This window comes from Haplochromis burtoni, unplaced genomic scaffold, assembly GCF_018398535.1.
Source record: "Haplochromis burtoni strain Fernald_Lab_line unplaced genomic scaffold, NCSU_Asbu1 Contig_62, whole genome shotgun sequence".
Lineage (NCBI taxonomy): Eukaryota > Metazoa > Chordata > Actinopteri > Cichliformes > Cichlidae > Haplochromis > Haplochromis burtoni.
This window is the reverse complement of record NW_024582423.1, coordinates 1,134,159-1,158,126: the sequence shown is the minus strand read 5'-3', so window position 1 is coordinate 1,158,126 and position 23,968 is coordinate 1,134,159. Positions and strand designations below refer to the sequence as shown.

At 40.2% G+C, this 23,968-nt stretch overlaps 2 protein-coding genes across 9 annotated transcripts in view; both read left to right on the top strand.

The window, feature by feature from the left end:
• Positions 1-639: 639 nt before the first annotated feature.
• Positions 640-10,962, top strand: sorbs3 (sorbin and SH3 domain containing 3; the record flags this gene model as incomplete). 5 transcript variants are annotated; one of them, XM_042221190.1, is given in 17 exon segments in its annotated part: positions 640-722; positions 835-898; positions 1,678-1,716; positions 1,804-1,891; positions 2,940-3,048; positions 4,644-4,697; positions 4,845-4,952; positions 5,550-5,605; positions 6,805-6,875; positions 7,452-7,510; positions 7,647-7,693; positions 7,806-7,920; positions 8,003-8,128; positions 8,277-8,828; positions 8,962-9,056; positions 9,159-9,265; positions 9,783-10,962. In XM_042221190.1, coding segments are annotated over 17 exon segments (1,835 nt in total), but the record flags the coding sequence as incomplete, so codon positions are not given.
• A 1,915-nt stretch (positions 10,963-12,877) lies between these two features.
• The window catches only part of pdlim2 (PDZ and LIM domain 2 (mystique)), a 31,206-nt gene continuing 20,115 nt past the window's right edge, over positions 12,878-23,968 (top strand). Inside the window, exons 1-5 of one of the 4 annotated variants that reach the window (XM_005922689.3) lie at positions 12,879-13,065; positions 13,176-13,213; positions 19,539-19,670; positions 21,504-21,655; positions 23,837-23,900. In XM_005922689.3, coding sequence (XP_005922751.1) covers positions 19,578-19,670; positions 21,504-21,655; positions 23,837-23,900 — 309 coding nt within the window. In that variant the 5' untranslated portion in view covers positions 12,879-13,065; positions 13,176-13,213; positions 19,539-19,577. Of the gene's footprint in view, positions 13,214-18,332; positions 18,353-18,378; positions 18,843-19,538; positions 19,671-21,503; positions 21,656-23,836; positions 23,901-23,968 lie in introns of those variants that run through there. The other 3 variants (XM_005922692.3, XM_042221191.1, XM_005922690.3) reach the window with 3 other exon arrangements.

Genomic DNA, 23,968 nt, shown 5'->3' with positions numbered 1-23,968 from the left:
CCCCTTCCATTCTGCAAGGCTGCCATCTGGAGAAATGAAGGTATCTAACAATGCTGAGGCTGAGGGAGCGGTATTCAGGATGCAAGTGCTCCTCCTTGTGGAAAAACAAAGCATCACACGCTATATATGCTGCAGGTTTGAGCTACATAACACTCTGATGTTTGGCACAGGGCTGATTTCTACATCTCTGTCCTTTTCAAGGTGTCAGAACTGAATGGGGGGAGCCCAGCAACTCTCAGCTTTGGATCATACTATGGACCCTCGCAGTCAAATAGTAAGATTACAAAATTAAAGTAAAGAAGTTGTAGTTTGAAAAGGGACGCATTTGTAACCTGGAAGGATTTAAAATGTGAATAACAAGAAAAAGAATTACCACATGTGCTGAAAACAAAGATGAATCAAGTCACTGTGATTTATAGGGTAATAAATGAAAGCAGGTGAAGAATAAAATGTTAAATTTGGTTGAAAAATCAGCCGGTGTGTAATACCCTTAACTTGATCTATGGGTTTCATATGATGTAGGAGGATTTATAAGCAGACAAATTCCTGTGTAATTAAGTGAAACAGCACAATAAAGGAAATGTTGTTACTGTGACAACTTAGGCGGACTGTCCAACGGCCTTCGGGGCTCTGCCACAGGCCCCACCAGGGAGGAAAGGCTCATCAAGTTCTCAGGAATTGGCCCAGTGGATGAGACTGGGATGCCCATTGCTTCAAGATCAGTAAGCCAGAGCTAGCACTGCTTTAATTCTACAATGCTAGTTACATAAGAAGTGTTGTTGTTTTTAGCCAAATCCTTTGACTTTCTGCGCCTCCTCTTTCTTTCAATACCAGAGTGTGAACAAACCCAAAGACTGGTACAAGAGCATGTTCAGGCAGATTCACAAGAAGCCAGAAGGTAAGGACACTCCCCCCTCTCCCTCACATACCCAGCTCCAGTGTGAATTCCTCTCGGTGTCCGTGTCAGGTACTGCTGAGGTGATCCAGCAAACAGATTACTGCGGGGGCAGAAAAAGGCATGATGAAAGAGCCCTAAGGTCTTATATCTGTTCTGTTTATTAGCTTTGACAATAATCCAGCTTCTTATCTCAGCCCCTCCTAGATCAGGCTGGTTATTTGCAGTCTATTAAAGGTTTCATAATAGAAAAACATTCCCTGTGCGCAGAGTAAAAAGTTCCCTCACAGCACTCGAGTGGATCCTTGCAAGTATTTTGGTTTAGACAAGCAGGTGCTTTGCTTTATCTAACAGTATTACAAAATGAAACCACTGAGTCCCAGCTATCAGTATCTCATCCGTATCTCAACGCATGAGATATAGTTTAAGAATGAAAACACTGGAACATCTGCATCCTTTACTTTATGCTTATTGACTCTTTTTTATTAAAGCCTTCCACTTCTATAATTGGACAGCTGCTTGTGTAGATTAAAGCTTTATGTACAGAACATATACAGCACATAATGGACTCTTTAGTACACTAGTAGAATGTTTAGTTGCTTTAATTTAAATGAGATCTACTTTTTATGTGTGAAACATTTACTTATAAGTCTTAAATTAGTAAAGAACAACAAAACACTGCAGGTGAGCTGCAAGTAATTCTTAAACAAGCACATAAAAGAAATATGTTGGTGTGACATTCCTAATCACTTAGTCTAAGAAATAATTTCCTTGTTCACCAGAACCTGAGCTGGAGCCTTCAGAGAAGTGGTCAGCTGAAAGTAAGGAAATTCCCCAAATTCCACATTGTTGACTTGTTCGGTTATGTAATCAGTTTTTACTCAAGGCTGATGTGCACTGATCTGCAGGGATGCAGTTGTCTGCCAACACAGAAGAAGGTAATGAAGCAGACAAGAACCTCTTCAGACTAACACCTCATGGAGCTCTACCAGACTGGTGAGATTTGAGATAACTCCTTTGTGGTCACGGGATGACTTTTCATATCCCAACATGAAAAAAGACAGGAGCACTGAGAATAACAAACGTTTGCAACTTTGAGAAATTTAATCAAGCTTTTATATTCAGTGTAAGATGGATGTTTTAGACCTAAGAGTATGAACTTAGACAGAAGAGGGTCGAAAGCAGGATATCCAACACAGGTGCTTGCTGATTAGTGTTAACAATTAAATACAATAATACTAGAAATGCACTCATTTCCAGAACTCAACATTGTTACAATCAACCACACAGAAAGTCACATTATGCCAGGTGCGTTCACTTAAAATGTTCTAAAAAGGCACAAACACTGCAAACAGGTCAAGAGGTCAAGTAAACTGACTCAGACCGTCCGAGTAATGATGAGCAGTAGATGGCTTATTGCCATCCACCTTTTTCTGAAAGCAGGCAATCCACTAAAGTGCTCATTCCTACCTATGAAGTTGGAAAGAAATTAGCTATAGAGATGAAAAACTTTTCAAATTTTTGAGACTTATGGATAGCAAAAAAGAAATGTTTTTAAGTGGCGGAAAAGAGCTTTCATAGAGGGGCTTCACATTATGCTGACAGGAAATGGAAAAAATGTGTATAAAAAAAAAGTCAAATTCTCATTTTGAACTTATGATTGAGATTAATGTTACTGTGCTTCTGCACCACATCCAGATCTATAACAGGTTAAAGTTTTAGATCAGATCAGTTTTAACATATTTTTATTGCATGAAGCACATCTAAGTTCCATATACTTATTTATAAATTAGTATTTGTTTATATCTTAATTAATAAATACTCATTTACGGCAATTTTCACATGAGATACAGACTGCTGCTGATGTCTTATGTGAATAGCTGTACCGTCAAAAACTACAAAGCCAAGAGCGTATGGGAAAAAATGTGTGGGACCGACAAGTTTGGATTTGTTGTTACAGGCACTTACAATGAAGTCACCATTAAACTGCTGTCCATGGTGTGTGTCTGTGTGTGTGTGTGTGGGTGTGGGTGTTATATTTCAGGAGCGAGGATGTAGATAGACTGTCAGACCCAGGAAAGCAGCACGCTCAACCAAAGAGCATATTCGACTTTGAGCCTGGAAAGAGCACCACCTCAGAAAGCCACAGTCAGGTACAAACTCACATGCTCTCATAGTTTAAAAGCAGGCTCTGATTCCTGCATTAAAAATGTTCCTTCATGATTCTCTAAGCTCCAGGTTGTTGTTTGTTCTTACGAATCGCATTCTTTCTACAGTCTTGCACTGTTTTCCCAGTGCGGAGCTCAAGAAGAGGTTGGTTACCTTTTCTGTAAGGATTACAGTCTAAGTCTTTGTATTCCATCTTCTCACGTGAGGTGTTTAAATAACTTGAGAGTGTGGTCAGTGTACGGTACCTACCACTTACCACCAGATGTACTCACTCCTTTTATTCAGAGGATCCAGTAGGCTCCCAGCATTCATTCATTTATCTTTTCAGTCAAAAAAAGACACTACCTATGTATTTATGTTGAGCCTTGAGGGGTTTTACACCTTAAGTCAGTGATTTACAGGCTGGTGAGGCTGACGCTCTGAACTAAGAGCCATTGTAACTGAGTGTGCAGTGAGTACTAGACCGGTGTCTCTTTAGAGTTTCTATTTTGAATGCGTCTTGCAACAATGTCCCAGATCTGGTGCATATTGTGCCTTGTGTCTACACTTGTGAAGAAAAGAAATCTTTGTTTCCACTCCCCCACCGGAGCTGTGGGGTCTTGTGATGCGTATTATGGTCCTAACCTCTTGTGGTGTATAATGGCTCACAGCATGGAGACTTATTTCATTTCCTCTTTATGACACTGGCCAATGTTGAATCCCCTGGATAGTATTTACAAAACCAGCTCACAGACCATATCAGGTGTTGTGCTGCTTCACAGTGACATTACAGTTTGTGACTGTAGTGAGGATGACTGCCCCCCCAAAAGGAGGGAAGGACTTGGCATTCAGTAGGACATATTAAGCCAAGGTGCTACAAAAAAGTAGAGCATTAGCCTGTGTTTCATACCAGCAGAGCCTTTTAAAGTAATGTTTCATAGAATCAGGGATGAAGGCAAAGAGGCATTAAAAGAGGGATTTCTGTGCTAGTTAAACCAAAAATGCAGATTTATGTCTCTTGGCAGCCAGCCTATTTCTGAAGAAGCTACAAGTGTTAGATTGTACACAACCTGGGCCTCAAAATCCAATAAAAAACAATATAAATTAGTGAAATATTTTACAACTAAGCAACCACAGAACTGAGACATCTCTGGGAATTACATGGGGCGCCTATATAGCTAGAGCCCAATCGATTTATCTGGGGCCGATATTATCAGCTGATATTAGTGGTTTGTCGGTTTATTGGTGTTGGCATTTATAACAGCCTGTAAATGAACATTTAAAAAGTAAAGAAATGCTGTCAGCCACGTTATAAGTGTTGATGATGCATAGTTTGTCCACTGGAGGGCGCTCCTACTTGTTCTAACGGCACAAACACCGACAAACTGATCCTGGCAGAGCAGAACGACTAAATAAATAATTACATATTATAGGGAAATCTGTTTATGCTTGGTGTGTGTGACAGAAAAAAATAACTGATATTGGAATATTGGATTTTTAAATCACCAAATATCAATATTGGTATTCCAGTATCAGTAAGGCTCTATTCATTAATATCATTTCATTTCAATTGTTTTCTTTTTTGTTTTTTTGTCCATAGTCACATCTATATGCACAGAAGCTACAAGAGACACCCAAGTCTCCTTCAATAGAGGTGAGCTTCTTTTACAGTATTTATTTCTCTGTTCTAAGATGTCATCTGTTTAAAATGCGTAACAGGGGACATCATCAGCTCCAAACTTCAGACTCTGTATTAGTGTTTTAATCCTGCTATTCCACCTCCATAACTGTTCGGACTCAGGCCAGTTTGGTGTCTGAGCTGAGTCGATTTGAGGCTGAGCTGGACTCGGATATTCAAGGCCTGGAGCGGAGACTTTCCCAGAAGAAGCAGCATCGAGGCTGGGGTGAGGTACTGAGCCCCCCTCCTGACTCTCTCTGCTGAAGCATCCCACCCCCCGACACCACCAATTTAGTAGAATTGCCACTTCCCTACACTTCCAATGAAGGCTGTGCGCCAGTGTGATCCCTCTGCTTCCTTATCTGACATGTTTTCCTATGCGACCTGGATGATATAGTCTGCCTGTCTGCCTTTGCATTCGGATCAGTCTGCTTTGTAAATCGCCTGCTTGCAAGTTCCTCCACAGCGAATGTAGACCTGCCTGCTGAAAAAGAATTACAAAATCAAATTCTTCAGTACTCTTTGATTATTTTCTTCTGAACTCTCCTTGCAGTATCACAGCCAAGAATTGTCATGCTTTTTCCTGATTCCTGTGTGATTGAATCAGCCTCATAGTCTGCAATTTAACTGAAATCACAGGCGGCTCAGACAGATTATGAGAGGTGCTGCTTGTAGCCTAAGGAGGATAGGACCCAGGGGAATTCTTGCTCCTTTGGGAGTGGTCAGCACCTCGACTTTGTCTGAGTTGTTGTGAGATTTCCTCTGAGCTGTGAGATACAGAAGGCTTTAGGGGAAAATAACTGTGTTTACTGTTCACTCTGCTTGCAGGAGGCTAGAGGGAGGGATCCAGTAACTGCTCCAAAGAGTGGCGCTACTAGTTACAGGTCAGTCACTGGCATTGTTACACTTATAATATGTAGACAGAGTAAGGGATGTAATAATGATTACTCTGTATGATATGCAGCTGGATTTAAATTATATCTTTTTTGCTTTCTTACGAGCGATTCTCTATTTTTCCTTACTTTATATGTACCCATATTAACTGGCATAACCACGTATTATTATCCGTAGTTTTTAAGTAATTTAGATCATTTCTACCTCTGTCTGTATGCATTTCAGGTTGTTTGAGGAATTCTTATTTTGTGGCAATGTTTAAAAGTTTTCAAAGTGATTTTCATCTCCTGTGCACATTGTATCATAGTGGCATATGCAGGACAGGTTAATAGAAAATCCAGGGTCACTACATAACAGACCTCCTCTGAGAGCAACTCCCTGCCTCTTAATCCACTTTAATATTGCGTCATCTCTTAGTAGTAACAGCTCCTTTCTTCCTGCTGTATTAAGAAAACCAGCACTGTGATTTGACAGAAAAACCATTAACTTTGCATGGAACCTGCTGGTTTTTCAGGTGACTTTCTGTTAATTGAACAAGTCCAAGTACAGTATTTACCTTAATCAGCTGACGACATTCCACATTTCTTCCCGTGTGTGTAATGCATTCTTGGAGGATTCTCTCTGTTGTTTGCTAAGTTGAGTTCATTGGTTGTGAACTTTTTCAGTCTCAGGGGATTTGGCTTAGGACATAGGAAATTTAAAACACACAGCAGGGAAACTCTGTCAGCTCCTCACTGCTTCCTGTTATCTGGACACTTTGTTTAGCTGTGCGAGTCCAGCTGCAACCACTAAGATACAAGAACTGTGCTGTCTGCATATGCAAATCAGCTCATGAGGAATCCAAGCTGGAATCTTTCGGGTTTCGGATTCATTCCCAACCCAAATGCAAATTCAAATGCAAACACTCAGGATTGGGATTAATGAATGGTGTGTAGGGGCTGTAAAGACAACTAAAGCCTCATACTTTACTGGAAGCAGATTTTCAAGTCAAGGAGTCTGCAAGCCCTTCCAGCCTTTCAGTTATATACAGGAAATGTGCAGGAAACTCACACACTCTCTCACACTCATACACACACACACACTCCCAGCTTTAACTTTGTGCCTTTTCTAAATGTTTGATATTAGAACTGAAAAGAGACATAAACTTTTCAGATTTAAATCAAGGTCACGATGTTCTCCACTTTTTCAGCAATTCATCAGCATCAAAGCAGCCTGTCCATCACTTTGTTGGCCCATCATCACCCTCTGTGCCCACATATGGTAAACACGGAGCAACACACATGCACACTGAGGCCTTCCCAGCATCTCTGCAATGTCGTCGATAGTGATTTATTACAAAACTCTCCTTAAGTTGATAACAATCAGCTTTTCCTCATTCGTTAATCCACTCTCACTCAAAGACACATGTGCTTTTAGAGAACAGGCCTCTCATTTAATCAATCCGCATGTAGTTGATGAAAGCCCTGAGTAATCTAATATTTGCTGTTAGTCTCATGGCTGTCTTTCATTGCTAACGTTGTCTCCTGCTATTTTACTTGTTAGCTGAAGCTAACAAGTTACCACAGAAAGTCTTTGTAGTTTTTTTTTTCCTCATAAAGAAACAGCTGTGGATGGGTGGGGAGGAAGCCCTTAAAAGTAGGAAGTGAAACCCGGAAGACCTGATTAAAGATTAGCGCTATCCAATTGTTTTTCCTGGAAATTCAAAATCCCTTTTAACCCCATGTAGCTGTTATGATTATAATTGCTTTTACACAGCAACACATTCAAAAACAACAAGGGAACAAAGGAGTGCATGTATCAGACTTCACTTGCTTTCCTTACTTTGCTCCACAGTAGAACGTCTTTCGCCTGCAAATGAAACCATGGAGGTCCCACCTAAAAAAGAGGAGAAAAGGGTATGTTTCTACCACTTTATTGCTACGTAAAAAAGAAGACCGTAATAAATACATTTGCATTTTGATTTTATTTTGAAGGCTGGATTGTTTGCATGTGACAACTGCATTGTTCCCAAAACACTATTTGTTTCTCCAGATGAAAGCAGCACGAGCCAAGTTTGATTTCCAGGCTCAGTCACCCAAGTAAGTTACAGAAGGAACTGATATAATAAAGTTGTAATTTCTTCTCTGAATGTAAAGTTATAGGTGTATCAGAAACTGAGATGCTCCTTACTATCTTTTTTTCTTCCTTCAGGGAGCTCCCACTGCAGAAAGGCGACATTGTTTACATCCACAGGAAGGTAGATGCCAACTGGTTTGAAGGAGAGCATCATGGAAGAGCTGGTATTTTCCCCACAACATATGTGGAGGTAAACTTCTTCTTCTTCTGTGATGTGCTGATATTATGTATAATGGCATGAATTTGGCTAAAAACTCCAATGTCTTTCACAGGTTTTGCCTCCTACAGAAAAACCGACACCTATAAAGTCTCCCACTCTGCAGGTGCTGGAGTATGGGGAAGCTGTGGCTCTATTTAACTTCAATGCGGAGCTACCTGTTGAACTTTCTTTCCGTAAAGTAAGTGGTTCATAATGCATCGCTTGTTTGAACTAAAGGTTAGAGCAGAAACAGAGCAAAAACATATTTCCATTTAGGTTTTCCGAATCAGTTCTTACTGTTTATGTCACCATTTAAAGCTTTTTTAAACCTCGATTCTCTATTTTAGGGTGAGGTGATCAGCATAACCAGGCGAGTTGATGATCAGTGGTTGGAGGGCAGGATTCCAGGAACAAGTCGCAGCGGCATCTTCCCAGCCAATTACGTTCAGGTCAACAAGATGCCCCGCACCAAATACTCCATGGATGACTACTCACCGGGACCCATGTCACCCGTCTCTCCTGGACCCCAGAGTCCAGGACGTCCACTGCACTCACCTTCCCCGCGGTCACCGCTGTCCCCTTTCACCTACACTTCCCTGAGCCCCAAACCTGACCACTCCCCCGTGAAACCGTCTTCACCTTCACTGCTCGGCAGCCCAGCTTCACAGTCACGCTCTCCCACTCAGACACCCGTGCCCAAAGAAATGGCTAATCGCTTGCACCACATCATTTCCAAACCGGTTTCACCCACCAACCACAACAATCACTGGGCTGGGACACCCTCAGCTAACCAGAGTGCCGCCGTTAAAACCATTTCACCCTCCACTCATTCATCAACGTCAGCACACAGAGCGGGAGCTCCCACAGCGAACACTCCCCGATACTCTGACCACTCGCAGGTCTGCTCTCACTGCCTTTCTGATAAAGTGACACATTGTACACACCCACAGTGTTATTGTTTGTGCTGACAGGAATGTTGTTCATTATTTGCCATTTCATAATGATGACATGAGGTTTTTTGTTTTTTCCTAGGGTGCAATACCTAATCAGGCTGCTCCACATGCCAACTCCCTGCCGCAAACGCAAGCACCAAACAGCCCCGGTTCACTGATGGTGCAACACCAACCGTACGTCATCAGATGTTTTTGTTTGTTCACATTGTTACAGTACAGAACAAGTGTTGCAGCTTTGGTGACTTTGTGGTTAAGGCTGCTTGCTCTCAATTTTAGGTATAAAGCTGTTTACAACTACAAACCACAGAATTCAGATGAGTTGGAGCTCAAAGAAGGAGACATTGTTCAAGTGGTGGAGAAATGTGATGATGGCTGGTTTGTAGGTACGTGGTTTATATCTTTATATATAAGTGCTATTTTGAGTGCATCATACTGTGTATTGTAGAAACAAGACACTGAAGCAAGGCTTTATATAAAAATGGATGGAATAAAAAAAAGAAAGAAAAGGAATGTTTTGGCTTTGGGCGACAACTTGAATGCATATCTTTATTCATGTATTCACAATGTAATACTTGTCAAACTAGTCAAGCGTCTACAATAGTTTTTGTCACCAGGAAACAAAAACACATTCTTTTAATTCAAGTTTGCCATTTGACATGTCACCCTTATTTAGATTGTCTGGGAATCACTACAGATATGTCTACAGTGTTAAAATGTACATAAGCAGACATGGGGATCCTTTTTTGTTAGCAATTTCAAAACATTCTGCAGTGTCAGTGCCCCATCTAGTGGACAAAATGATGTATTGCATATGTAACAGGCACAGTTAAACAGCAGAAGATCCCACAGATTCACAGTTTCTGTTTCATGAACACACCATATGTTCTGCCCCCTTTCTAGGTACGTCAGAACGGACTCGTGCTTTTGGGACTTTTCCTGGGAATTACGTGGCACCGGTTTGACTTCCTCACTTACTGCTTGCCCACATCCATCAGGGGTCATTAGAGGCCAACTAATAATGCCAATATCCACCACACTCCCCAAGTGTTGATTAGTACAGCCTGCATGTTCATGATGTGAAAGGGAAATGATGTGATTTCTCACCTCACCTCCCTGCATGTTACCATGTGTACCACAGAGATTCAATGAGCATATTTTCAAGCACATCACTTCAGAAGATTGAATGAATGCAGATGACACTGTTTCAGATTGAAAGAATGGATTCTATTGTTCCGCGACTCTTTGCAGCTGCAGGAAATTTGCATTTCTCCCCACTGAACAGCACTGTTTCTCCAGAGGTCCTCACAGTACGATACTGCATTCAGCTTTTCATCACCACAGTGCCGTCACAAACCACTGAAGTTTCAGTGAAGACCAGAACCTTTTCTAGCTTTCATGGAATATTAATATTTCCTTCAAATATTTTCCCCAGATTTTCTTTCAGATCTCTGAACAGACCCGACGCAGTTTTGAGGAAACAACACGATAATCTGTAAATGGTGCTCAAAGTAAAGTGCAGTGAGGGCTCAGACATATCAACCTATGAATGCTGAAAAGTATAAAATGCATGTATTGGTCGCCTAAGCAAGTTATTGATTGTATAATGGATGGTATTTCTCATTTATAAGAAACAAAGTTAAACGGAAAATTTGAAAGTAAAGAGATGGAATGTGTTTGATGCTGTAAGAGAAGTATTTGCTTTGAAATTGAATGTACAAGATGAGCTGTGTCTGTAAGTCAAGACTAGACGATGGCTTCACAGCGATTGGCTGAATGATCTTTTAAGGTATCTGAATTTATTCTGAATGTGCCAAAGCTAACCTTTATTCACACGCCTGTGTTAACCTGCACATTCCCAGCTCACTTTATTCTTGCTACATTGTTCTACTACTGCTTCTACAGTGTTTTCCCAGCTTATGGGGGTAATTTTGATAACAGTATTCAGAAAATCACATATATTTGTGCCCATCCAACCTCAGAGTTTGTAATCCTAACTAAAGCATCTTTATTCTAAAGTTATTTTGCAATTTTATAAGATACATTCATGATTTCACTGTAAAAAAAAAAAAATGTATATTTAGCACACACAAAAGATGATTGTACAGACTGTAACCTGTTATCAAATGGAAAGCATAATATATATTTGTTTTTAAAAAATATATTGCATATGTATGGTACGCAATTTTTAAAATAAATCTATTAAACATTACAGAGTGATAATGAAAGAAGCTTTTGTTCATGTGTTAATTTTGTGGAACAGTAATATTATTAGATATTATTAGAATAGCTAAACTAGATTACATATAAGGTGACCGGGACTGTGTTTTTAAATGTTTATGCAGGTTTTAATGAACCAATAACACAAACACATACATGGTTATCTTTCTCCATATGTGCAGCAGGAAGTGAACAAGCCCACGTGAAATGAACAGATATTAAACATATTAAATGTATTAAATAAGCTAAATAAATGGAATGATATCCTACTGACAAATTGATTGGTAGTTGTGTTGTTTCTCTTGTGTTTTACCTGCTATATTTCTGCAGGCATGTTTGAATTGTGTTTGTCAAAAAATATTATATCCTTTTTAACGATGTCTGAGTTGTAGACTGGGTACAGTAGTTCTTTGTTGGTACCATAAAGTGTTGTGCAAAAGTCTTTATCCAGCCCTCATTTCTTTATATTTTGCTAGGAAAATCAGAAATAGGTTCACTGCAATGAGCTGTGTTTGGCATCAATGTCATGCTAAAACATGAAGCTGCTGCCAATCAGATGCTTTCCATATGCTAGTGCATGGTGGATCAAAATCTGTCTGCATATTTCCAAATACATCATTGTGTTAATTTTAACACAACTGGCTGGAATGCAGTCACGAACTATGACAGAGCCTCCACTATGTTTTACAGATGGCTGTAGAACCAGAAACTTCCAATTTGGATTCATAACTCCATAACACCTGTTGCAAATGATTTTCAGTCCAGTCCTCCATCCCCCCTGTTTCCATTAAGAATAGCTTCTTGACAGCCACTTATCCACTGAGACTATTTCTGATGAGTCTTCAGTGCACAGCAGATGGATCAACTGAAGTGCCAAATACATCTCACCGTGTAAGATCTTCACTTGATTTTTTTCCTTATTTCTAAAGACATGACTTACAGATACTGTTCATCTGCTGTAGTGGTTTTTTTAGGCTGCCACCTGTCCAGTTTCCTCAGATTTTATTAAGGACATTGCACACCATGCTCAGATTTGCTAGGTTTTTGGCTATTAGCCCTTTCAGAATTGACCCACTAGTGCAAGAGTACAACTTTATGCCTGTCAAACTGTTATGTTTGGCAGTTTTCAAAGATTGGGCTAAAGAAATGGGAACGATGTGTTATTGCAACAAGTTGCCAGTAAAGTAAAACATACAGTTTAAAACTTTGCTAACTTGTCTGTTATGTGAAAAACGCAACACTCATCCCTTAAGGTAGGTGGGATTTTTTTTTTAATCCTTGGGTAAATCATAGGTCCGTTTTAAGTGCCTTAGATAAGTAAATTAAAAACAACAACTTTTTTTAAAGTGGTCAGATACAAGGTATGGACTTAAAAACGTTAAAAAAACAAACAAACCCAATGTCCAATGAAAAAAACTGAAAAACTCTCTGAAAGCCTGGAGAACTAGTCAAAGTCTGGCTGCTTGGAAACATTGTATTAGGGGGGGGAGATGGCTCGCGACTTTTGCACAGCGTGTCCCTCAACATTAAAGCAGTCCAAAGAAGCTGCTTGTGATTCTAAGTTTAACCGAAGCGACAGACTCACCGCTAACGTGAACCAGCGACCTGTTCAGTCTCAGGTGAAAGCCGTGACACTCAACTAGCTGCTTCGAGTGGGGGCGCGTGCCGTTGTGCTCTGCTCCGTCAGCAGGTGGCGCGTGAACACACACAGCGCAACCACCGCGTTTTGTTTCGTTTTTTTTTTTTTTTAAACAAATGATTCAATTATCATTGCGGTACACTCCTCTCGCCTGCTCCTCCTTGATGCGACACGCCCTGGGCCGGTAACCATGTCATCGTTTTTATTTTGGGAACGGCACATGGCTTCTCGAGCTCATACCATCACTGTTACAACTACGCGCGTCGTCACAAGTGGTGTTCACGCGTGCCATCCTCTCTGACTCAACACTCCAGAGACACAGACTCGGTGGGAGTAGCAGTGGAGCTTTTCTGTTTCATGTTTGCGATTTGGTGACTCGAGTGAGCTGTGACCTGTCTTGTATTTTTTTTTTTCAATTTATTTTTTTTCCCAAACAGGTGGGAGAAGAACCTTAAAGCCCACTACATTCAGTTTGGTAAGTGGCTACAGCGACCTGAACAATTTAAACGGCTCTAAAGCCTTGTAGCCAATTAATTTCATTCACGCAGCTTAATTGTGACTCTCAATACTCTTATTTTTCGGAGGGGTGGTGGTGCAGTTTTTCCCCTTCTGTTGCAGTGTTTGATTTATAAAACGTGATTCATTATGAGTCTAAATTTGTCATTAAGTATCTGTTGTATGGAAATCTTAGAAAATATGAGGTAGAGCAACACACAGGATTTATATGCAAAAGTATATTAAAGTTAAAAGTGCACGGTACCAATGTGTGAGCTGTTGTAAGTAATGATGCATGATCCGAGTGGAAATCAGTCTAACACAATAGATGAGCCTAAAGCCACAATGTGCATGTTTCCAGCACCTACTGTAGATTTTCCATCCCTCCTGAGTTCAGAGAAGCAGATTTTTTTTTCTTTTCTTTTTTTCTTTTTCGCACATTAAGCAGTCATGCTGATTTGTGGAGAGGCTGAACCAGGTGCAACCTCAGGAAGCTCTAAGTCAGTATTTATGTCACATTAGCCGGCTGCTGGTGCTATTATCTTCCCTCTCACTTCACTTAAAGTGGGTTTAAAATGACCTGGCTGTGTGAGCGGATGAGAGGGTGAAACTGCTGAGGAGTGCAATCCAGAACAGTCACAGTGAAACAATCGTGTTTTCAAATCTCCATTGCCTGCTGTCTCTATACTTTAACCTTTCTGATTGTGTCTGCTTGCCTTTCATGTGCCTGCTCTTTATACTTTTCCTCTCACTGTTTGTTTCCCGATGGTTTTGCTTTATTTGAGAGAACTCTCTGACAGGATAAAGCCATCCAGAAACCCAGAAACGGTCCACTGTAATTTTGTACCAAAGCAGCAGCTTTTTAAGAAAACACACAGAAAGGGCCAGGTCATTACTTCTAACTCGGAAAGATATGTTGTTTGTTTTTACGATCGCACTGAGGTTTTAACTGAGCCGAAGTAACGTTTTCTTCTTTTTTTCGCCTACTTTCTGAGTTTTAATCCTCCTGCCTTGCTGTAACTTTGATTTTTGTTCAACTCAGATGAACATGCATGCAGGAAGTCGTTTTTATCTTTGGTCTGAAAGATAAGTGTGGGTTGTTTTTTTTGTTGCAGAAGTTTGTTTTTCAGTTTTAACTGAGCCAGAGCCAGAGTGGTGGTTTAGACTGTTATTTATTTCACTTTACACCAAGATTTATGAGCCGCAGGATGTTCAGCTTTCTCAAAGGTTCTCAGTTGCCTCGGTACCTTTGGCATGCAAAGAGCACCACAGTTGTTGGTGTGAGGAGCCAGAAGGTGAAAGCAAAGGATGTGGTGAACCCGTTTGATTGCTGAAAATCTGCAAGTGAAAATGTAAAAATGCAAAGAGCAATAATGAAAAGGGACAAGTACAGCCAGTGCCACAGTATTCGTTTCAATTCTGTCAGCTGTATCAGTGCTGCCACAAAGTGATGAATGCACTTTGGTAAGTGGTGGATGTTATTAGATGCTACATTGCATTAAGCAACACTTTTAAGACCATAATAATGTGAGATCAAATCCACTAGCAGCATCCACCCTTGAAAGTTTTCTTATTGAAAAGGGAGTAAGGCATTTTTCAGGTGTGTTTCATTCCACAACTATTTTGGTGACACATCGTAGCCATATGCAACAATGCAGAAATTCACCAACCAACACCCCATTTGACATCACATGTTATTGTTTGATATTCTCTTCATCTCCTTAGTGATTGCTGGTATATATCTGACCAGATGGGTATGATGTGCAGAATGTGCTGAATGCTACTGCTTTCGACTTATTGGAGGGAGAGGCTTGCCACTGCATTCTTTTCCTTTTTATTCAGTGGGTGTGTGTGTCCAGGTAGGTGCCAACCTGTCAGTGTACTTTGTGACACAGGTTGCAGACTGCATCGCTGACATGAGATTGTGGAAAATTCACATTGGTGCACGGCGACCTGTGAGAGTTTTGACAAGTGTGTGATTCATACCAGGAATATTTCCCTGAAGCCACAGAAGTTCTTTTAAGAGAAAGCGTTCCTTCACATTAAAGAGCTTTCAGTTGAATGTGTGTGTCTGCTATGTTCATCAGCCATTGTTCATTTCGCTCCAGTGGATTTTGGCACAGCTTTGACAGAAGAAAAACTGTCTCACTTAAGCACTCTAGTGATAAAAGAAAGTTAAAGAGCCAGTTTTGGCTGTCAGACATTTTACTGTACAGGGCTTTTAAGTTGGATCACCTAGTGGCATATAGTTTACACGAATATTCGATTTCCAGTGCTGTACATATGGTAACAACTTGTTTTTCCAAAATATTCATTCCTTGAAATAAATGAGGTGTTAGTTCTCAGCTTTGTTATGCAAAATGATGGTAACGGTTTCCTGTTTTGGTGTTCACAGTTTGCTCTGTCTGCTTTGATTTAATGAATATCAATGCATCTGTAAATATGACTACTGGTTCCCATGCCAGTGTCAAAATGGTGATCAAAGTTAATGACTCACCCTTGATGAGTCATTGTAATACCACACTAAGACACATGATTTCAGGCCTGTGTCAGCAGGTTTCATTCAGCCTAACTGCCCATAGCAACGTGTTGCTTACTAGATTGCATATCAGTTGATGTTAATGTCTTTACACTGAAACCTGCATGTGCCTGATTTATCATCAGACACTGATAAAGACAGCTACAGTCCTGCAAGACTTTGCTCTCAGAACATAAGCTCAGTGTGGCAACCAAAAGCTACGTGTAACAGATTAGTTTCATGATGTATGTCATACAGTAACTAATATTTTATTTTTATAATGTAAAAAGCTGCAGTATCTATTGGTAATATCAGAAATGTTTTATACAAATGATACATTTTAAAACTACTTTACATTAAACCCTGAAGGCATTGCACAGGTACAGCCAATGAATCTTGACTCTGACATTATGAAAGGCCTATTCTGCCCCTTTGTACTGCTTGTAACCGTGTTTGCCTGTAGAGAGCACCACTCAGAGATTGCAAGTACCCAGAAGCCTTTAACATATAACGCCTAACATCAGTTTCCTAAAGTGCTACCTGATGATAGCCAGTTTTCTTGTTTTGTCTTAAACAACAATGTAAAACCTCAAGATGTCTGGTTTATTGCTGGATAGTGCAGCAATGTTTAGTAGCAGTTGTTAGACAAACTTTAAAGTACTTCTTGGGGGTAAGAACTGATCCTCTACACACTTTCAAATTCTTTTTCTTTTCATTTAATAATCTTAATCAAAACTTAAGTTAATGAACAAATCATTTAAGTGCTAAAAAAAGTAGCAGAAACGATGACGGCTGCATTTAGGAATGTGAGGCAGAAAGAATTATGTGACCACACCATGTGGTTTGTTAATGTGAGGGGAAAAAGAAAAGGAATGTGAAGCATTCAGTAGGATATGGACAATACTTTGTGTTGCTACCTGTTTGCAGTGACAGAATGTGATTAATAAAACTTTGGGTTGTAGTTTATGTTGATGACTATGCTTGTTATCTACGAGTGGGACAGAATCCCACCAGTAACAGGCATCAATTTGTCAAACACCTGTTTAACAAAAAAGCTGTGATGAACATTTTAAACTGCTCTGAATACCCCTGGTCCACTCGATGATGCTGGTGTGCTCCATATGGAGCCTATAATGCTAAGTGGCAAATTGGTATAAATGGCCAGTAATTTCATGAAACTAATCCGTTGTTAGTTGTATTGTTGCAAACTTTGAAGTGGCCCTTCTTAAAACATAATTTTTACCAACATGTCTCATTGACTGTGACATTTGATACAGTAGTGTTGTACTGGAATACAGTAATTCTTGCTGGGTGTGTGATATGCAGTTTGAGTTTGTTCAGAAAATTATGTAGCCTGTAGTAAAAAGTAATCTGACTTGACGTCTCACTGCTTGTTGTAGCAACAGGCCGTACGCAGTTAAGTTGTAAACCTGTCTATTGTATTAATTGGAGGTGAGAGGGATCGCTTTCTATTCTCATGCACACTTCCAGCTCTTTGTGGCCAGTGCTGAACTACAAGCTATAGAAATAGCTTCATAACTAGAATTCTTTTCATTGTGTTGGGCGTATTGAATTGTGCTGCAAAAACTGGCCTGGCAGCAATAGCAGTGAGATGTCACCAGAAGAGAACTTACCTTTATGTGTGCTGGCACCTTCCCAGCAGTAATTTCATGGACTAGAGACATTTCATTAAACTGTGTTCAGCAACACAGCCTATTTAAAGCTCATCAGTCACCAATTAAACGCAGCACATGACGAGCGTGCCACTTATCTTCACCGCCACAATGTGTTGTCGTCCATCTCCACTGCCCCCAGACTTTCACCATACTTTCCCTTTCCACCACAAGCATTTTTATGATGCAAACAGTGAATGTTTACACAGAGAATTAGCAGGTTTCTCGGACGATAATGGCCTCTCTATAGGAGTAGTTGTAGAGACTTATGGAACTAATTGACACCCCCGGAGGCTGGGAAAGTTTTGGACAGCAGCTCTGTCATTATCACTACTGCACTTATTTCTGGCCACAGCAATTAAGAGATACTAATGATGGAGAGCCCGCTAATTGGCCCAGACTGTTAATGAGTAACTGGGTCTGCATTGCTTGTTCCAAACTCTTGTGGAATGTGCGTACCATGAAGTGGGCCAGTGTTTGGAGGGATTCAGGGGAGTAGCATGGCTGCTGTCCTAGATCCACTTTACTTGGTCTGTGATTTATGTTATTGTATTTTGCACAACTCTGTTGCTTGTGAAGCTCGCACACAAGAATTTCACTCGCATGTGCTGTACCAATGTACCTGCACATGTGATGTGACAATAAAAGTGATTTGATTTGATTTCTCATTGTCCTGCCTGTTTGTCATATTTTCACAATCTGTGATAAGTGCATTATGCAGTCACTAGCAGTATTTGTTTACTTTTTTTTATGGGGACCTTGAGTAACATCGCTTAAGATGAAAATTGACGTTGTTGGAAAATGTACGTCACAGGGTGTACAGTGTATAACGTACTCTAGTTGGCTCATATCTGGTTTTTTTAGACCTTATCAGAAGATTTGCTGATACAGTCACAGTGTGCAATCAGAGGTGCTACAGACTGTGCAGGTCAGCATATTTCACACTCTGTCACTGAAAAGAATTACTGTGGTTAAAGAGTAAAAACATCCATAGTGTTATTATAGAAAAATGACAGTCAACAATAAAGTGTAATTTCTGTGTTTATTTCCAGAAGCTTTCTCATAGACTGAGCCTTGTGTTATGAGTTGAGTAGCAGAGAATAGAAAAGAGATGCTACTTGGTGTTTATTTTTTCTGTTTGCAGCGGTCTATACTTAAAATAGCTTATGTCATGAGCTGCGTGTAGAACTATATATTACTTGTTGCGCTAATGTCTTCACCACTTTTTCTCTGTGAGATGAGTTTCAATGAGAAGCTGCAGCTGTGTGTGTGTTTTAGCAGTACGGGTGTTGATGCGTATATGACTGTAAGGGCTTATCTTTTCATCACATTATCACACTGCAGAGCTCTTTGTCTCCAGGTGAAGTCGTACTACAGACAGGCTTCAGTCCATAAGCAGAGCCTGAGAAAACCTGCAGGTGAATCACGTCTTACCAGTAACATCAGCACAAGAATTTTAATACTTTAAAAGATATTCTGGGTTTATGCTCATGAATATTTCAGAAGTTGTGTAACTGATGATTAGTTAGTGCCAGGTTTTAATTACACTAGTGGAATCTACCCCAGTGTTTACTGAGATACATATTCACATATAAAAACTGTTGGTTTTACCTGCAATAACCAATAGTTGCTATTTTTTATATATATATATATATATATATATATATATATATATATATATATATGACACACACACACATCACACACTCTCTACTGTACTCTAGAAAGTAGTCAGTAACAATTAACTATGTACTCTTAGCACATTCCACTGTACACTGTGTTTCCTTAGTCTTCAAAGAGCACTTGGATTTAATGAAACTATTTAACTTAACAAACGCTTTAGAAATGTTGGTCATGTGAATTTGGTCTCAGATTCTTTCCATTCTTATTTGATGTGGTTGGATAATCTATGTCAGAGAGGACTTAGGCCAGTGAAAGAAGCTGTGCTGGAGATAAAGGCCATCTTGTGCAAATGATCGCTGTCCTCTCCTGTTGATTGTATTTTGAACCTGTCTCAGGCATGTGACTTGAGATCATTAAGGCATGCACATGTTTAGGTCTGACATTTCTTATACCTGATGTTGTTTCTTTTATTTGTTTTGTTTTTCTCCCAGAGTTTGGACAAGAGTGAAAAAGAAAGATCCAATCTCGCCATGGCACTAACAGTGAACCTGATTGGCCCTTCACCATGGGGCTTCAGAATATATGGAGGACGAGATTTCAAGAAGGCCATAACTGTATCAAAGGTATTCGTTGACAGCAGTCCTGACGCTGAACCCTGTCACACCTTATAATACCATACCCATTTTTTTTTCTTTCAAAACACAGACTGGAATGCCATGTCATGCAGTCAACTTCCTACTTGCTACGCCTCTTTTCTTGTCTTTGTTTATGTCCGCTGCAACAGCATACCTATTTCCTTGACAACTGAACCCATTAGAATAGAATGGAAGTAGATTGCATTAGAAGGAAATCGCTGATTACAGTAGAAATGGAAGCTGAGGTGGGAGGTGAGAGGTTCCTGAGTTACAGCGACGTGTAAATGTGTGAGAATATGGATTGCCCTGTGAATCTGTGCACTTTAGCATGTGTGTTTTATTTTTACTGACAATATTTTCCCAGTTGGATGAAGTAGAAGAAGTGGAAACATTACTACTGTAAGCAGACATTCTGCAGTAAACACATCCAGGAAACTTGCTCAGACTAACTACATGCCAGAGACACCCTGTTCACCCGCACATCCTGGTGCTATATCACCATCTCAGCGTGGTTTTTTTTTTTTTTTTTTTTTGGCCCTGTTCACTGAGCCTCCCCGCAGTCCATAAAGGATAAGTTATGGCAGTGCCATGAAGAGGCATCCATGCTTCAAACAGCTGGAGTTTTAAGCTCCTTAAACTTCCAAAGCACTTTGTTTGGCCCCACTCAACAGCTTATGCTAGAAAAACTAGTCTTCTCATGAATAATGGGTCTGATTTTGTTAGTGCTATCCAGTAAACAACACCAGTGTTTACTTGTCTCAAATATCAAACGTATCCTGTGAAGTGACAAGAATTCCTTCTCAAACAACAACTTAATTACTGAAATTGGTTTGTAAAGTGTGTGTGAAACAGTTGGTCCCAAATCCCCAAACAGAGATGTAGGTTTAACCCTCTGTAGTGGTTTGTGCTTGGCACAGAAATGCCACGGATGCACTCTTTTTATTTCTGTTGGCCTGAAAGATAACGTGCCCTTGTTTTTCTTAAGCACAGATTTGGGAAAAGATCCCCCAGCTGATCTTAGTTTATGTGAAACCAGGCATGTCCTGATCAGAGAAGGCATGCAAAACTGTGGGTCACCACAGCAACCCTTAATTGCCTCTCAAGTTGGCCCACAGACATGGTACCTCTGCCTGGCTAAGTGGGCAAATGGCCTGTGACTGGCATTTACTCCACATAAATTTGCCTCTAAAGAGGCAGCAGAGAGTGATAGGCTCTTTATTCATTTTGCTTTGCATTCTTTGTTTTATTGCCTCTCTCTGTTTTTAATTGTGAGGCAACACAGTTTGTGGCAAATGACATACTTTCTACTAAAGTTTAAGCTTCAGATTTAGTATGCCTGTGTGCTGGGTCACAGGGACCAAGCTGAGCGAGATCGTGTGGACCTTATATTTTGGCCCATTAGTGTGGAATTCCCTCTGATGTGGGGGCATGGTACTGACTCTGACACGTGGAGAGGCTGGTTGCAAAGGTCAGAGAAGTCAACCCATCGAGTACAGTCACACTAATGACTTCTCCCCAAGGGTGTCATGAATTCATCTGCTTGTGACCACTATTGGGAAATCCTGTGGTGTTTGTCGGCATTTACCGAGGGCTGACTTTTAGGGGAAGACATTTGGGTTAATTATGCAACAAAGTATGAAACAACTCTTCAGTGTCTTTTCTCGTTTATTCATTTGTTGTGCTGGTCAGTCGATGTCAGGGTATACACACACTCATGGGATAAGTCAGAGATGTCTATGCTTGTTAGATAGCTTCCTAAAAAGTGTTGTTTTTAAGACCTGGGGCTAGGACTAAACTGGAGCTCATGCCTTTGTTCAACAGGTCAATGAGGGCGGCAAGGCAGAGCAGGCAGCCCTGCAAGCCGGTGACATTATTTTGGAGATCAATGGAGAAAACACGGCTGATATGCTGAATGCAGAGGCCCAGACCAAGATCAAGAACTCCAAGACCTCTCTGCAGCTGGTGGTGGAGAGGTATGCTGACATGCAGATCTGAAGTAGGACTAACGTTTGAGCTACAATGTCATTTTTTTTGTGAATATGTCTTATAGACATAAAATAAACAAATACAGTGCCATACAATGCAACAACATGCAGGCTGCATAGTCCCACATAGAGTATCTTTTACGTCTCTAATTTTCTCTGTTTGTGCCAAAACCACAGTCTCCCTAGCTTCCATCTTTCTTTACACCATTTTTAAGCACTGTACAAACAAAACAAGTGATTATAATCAGGGGAAATGCCAGCATGTATGAGAGCCACCCTACTCCCTTCCCTGGTCCTTCTTAATAAACTTTACTTTGAGATTTTCCTTGTTTGGATGACGGGAGTTGGGAACTAAGAATAATCTTTCCCTTCAGTCGGAATTGCTCTTGGCTTGATTAAAGGTCCTCCCTGAAGTATTATTTGTTGTCACAGTTGCCTTCCAATCATATTTTTTTTTTATCTGTTATTACACACACGCGCACACACACACATCCTTTCTGGATGTCCTACGTCCATGTGAGTGAATTTTTCCCGTCTGACCTCATGTCTCCTGCCAAGCCAGAAACAACAGTAATTCTCCTTCGCTGCCCAAGACAGTGCCACTCTGTCTGTTAGCTGTCAGTGGTTACACCGAAGCTTCTGTTTTTAATTTTACTCATTTAGCACTTCAGATCTTTGACTTATGTTCAGATGAGCTCTCTTGAGGATGGTAATTGAGTGGCACAAGTCTTTAATGTTTAATGAGTTCTTTTCTTAGCTGAGAGCACTCTCCTTCCAGCAGTGATGTGGGTGCCCACTGAAGGAAGCTGGCATCAGTCTGTACTCAGAAGTTTTGTGTTTAGCTGTGCCTGATGTTTTAAACTGAGATAGTGGTTTATTGTTGGTCAGTTCAACATCAGATTAATCCCAGACATAGCTAACTGAATATGTTTTCAACTGAAGGAGTAGCTACCACATTTCAAATTTGATCCTTAAAACGTTATACATTGCTTTTTTTTCTTTTCTTTTTTTTCCTGCTGGATGATGTTGACCCTTTTCTTCATGGAGCTAGCTTTCAGGGCACCTTTTTGCTTTATTGTGCAGTAGTTTTCTTCTAATTTCCTGCCTTTTTAAAGTAAAAATGATAAATAAGTAAATCCAGGTTGTATGCCGGCCTTATATATTTATTTATTTATTTTATAGGGAAAAGGGTAATGTGATATCAACACACAAAAATCAGCTCTTGTTTATTGCCGGTTTCAATCCTTTTCAAATCTAGTTGTAGATGAAGTGTTTTTGGTTCATTTTCTCAGAGTGGTATTCCAAAAATTCACATTTTGAATTTCCAGATGTGAAGGCTATTATCAGTACAGGGTTTCGGATGCTGCTTTTGGGTCAGTTTTACATCTCTGTGGTTCAGAATCACACATTGTTACCACTAATAATTCTTCTGTAAATGAGACCTGTTAACCAAGAGCATTGGTTACAGCCTAAATACTCATCTGACTTCTTACCGTCTGTAGGCCACAGCTTCCTCTGATGTTTGATATACATTCTACAAAGTGTAAGTAATGAGTTTTTCAGGCGTACAATATTAATATCCTTCCTATGGGAAGAAATGTCTTACAGGGACTGGATCAGTTTTTGTCTTCTTGCCATCTCTTCTCCACACAGTATGTGGAGCCAGAGCCACTAGAGGTGTGTTTCTGGGTGATTTACCACAGGCATCCAGGCCTTCCTGTGTGCCTCATTACCTCAAGCTCAAGCAAGAGGCAGGCAGCTTCTGGCCCTGCAGCCAAGGGGGCATTGTGTGTTTGCATTGGCGCTTCCACTACCCACATTTTCCCCTCCAGCTTCAGTGATAGACTTGCTCATAATGTATCTTCTGTTCAAGAAAGAAAAACAACAGTTGAAAAGCTGCAGAGAGATCAAGAGAATATTTTGTAAAGAAGGCTCTGCAGTAATCTTAAAGATTCATGACAACATAATGGTGGACACTTGGCAGGGCACTGACATTATTATTATTTATTTATTTATTTATTTATTTATTTATTTATTTTTATATATATATTTTAATAACTGATTATTTCGCATTGCTTTGGCTCTTTCTCGATGGAAATTGATTTTTTTCTTCAAGAGTTGATCAGATACACCTATAAAGTCATTTGATCTGCTGTTCTCTCTTTCAAGACCTGAATCTCCCGGCGTTGGACAAACCAACGGCACTCCTGAACAGCTCATTGGACGTTTCAAGGTCAGTGCTGAAGCTACAGAGTACTTCAACATATTTGATGTCCCGCAATCAAAGCCAATAATCAAATC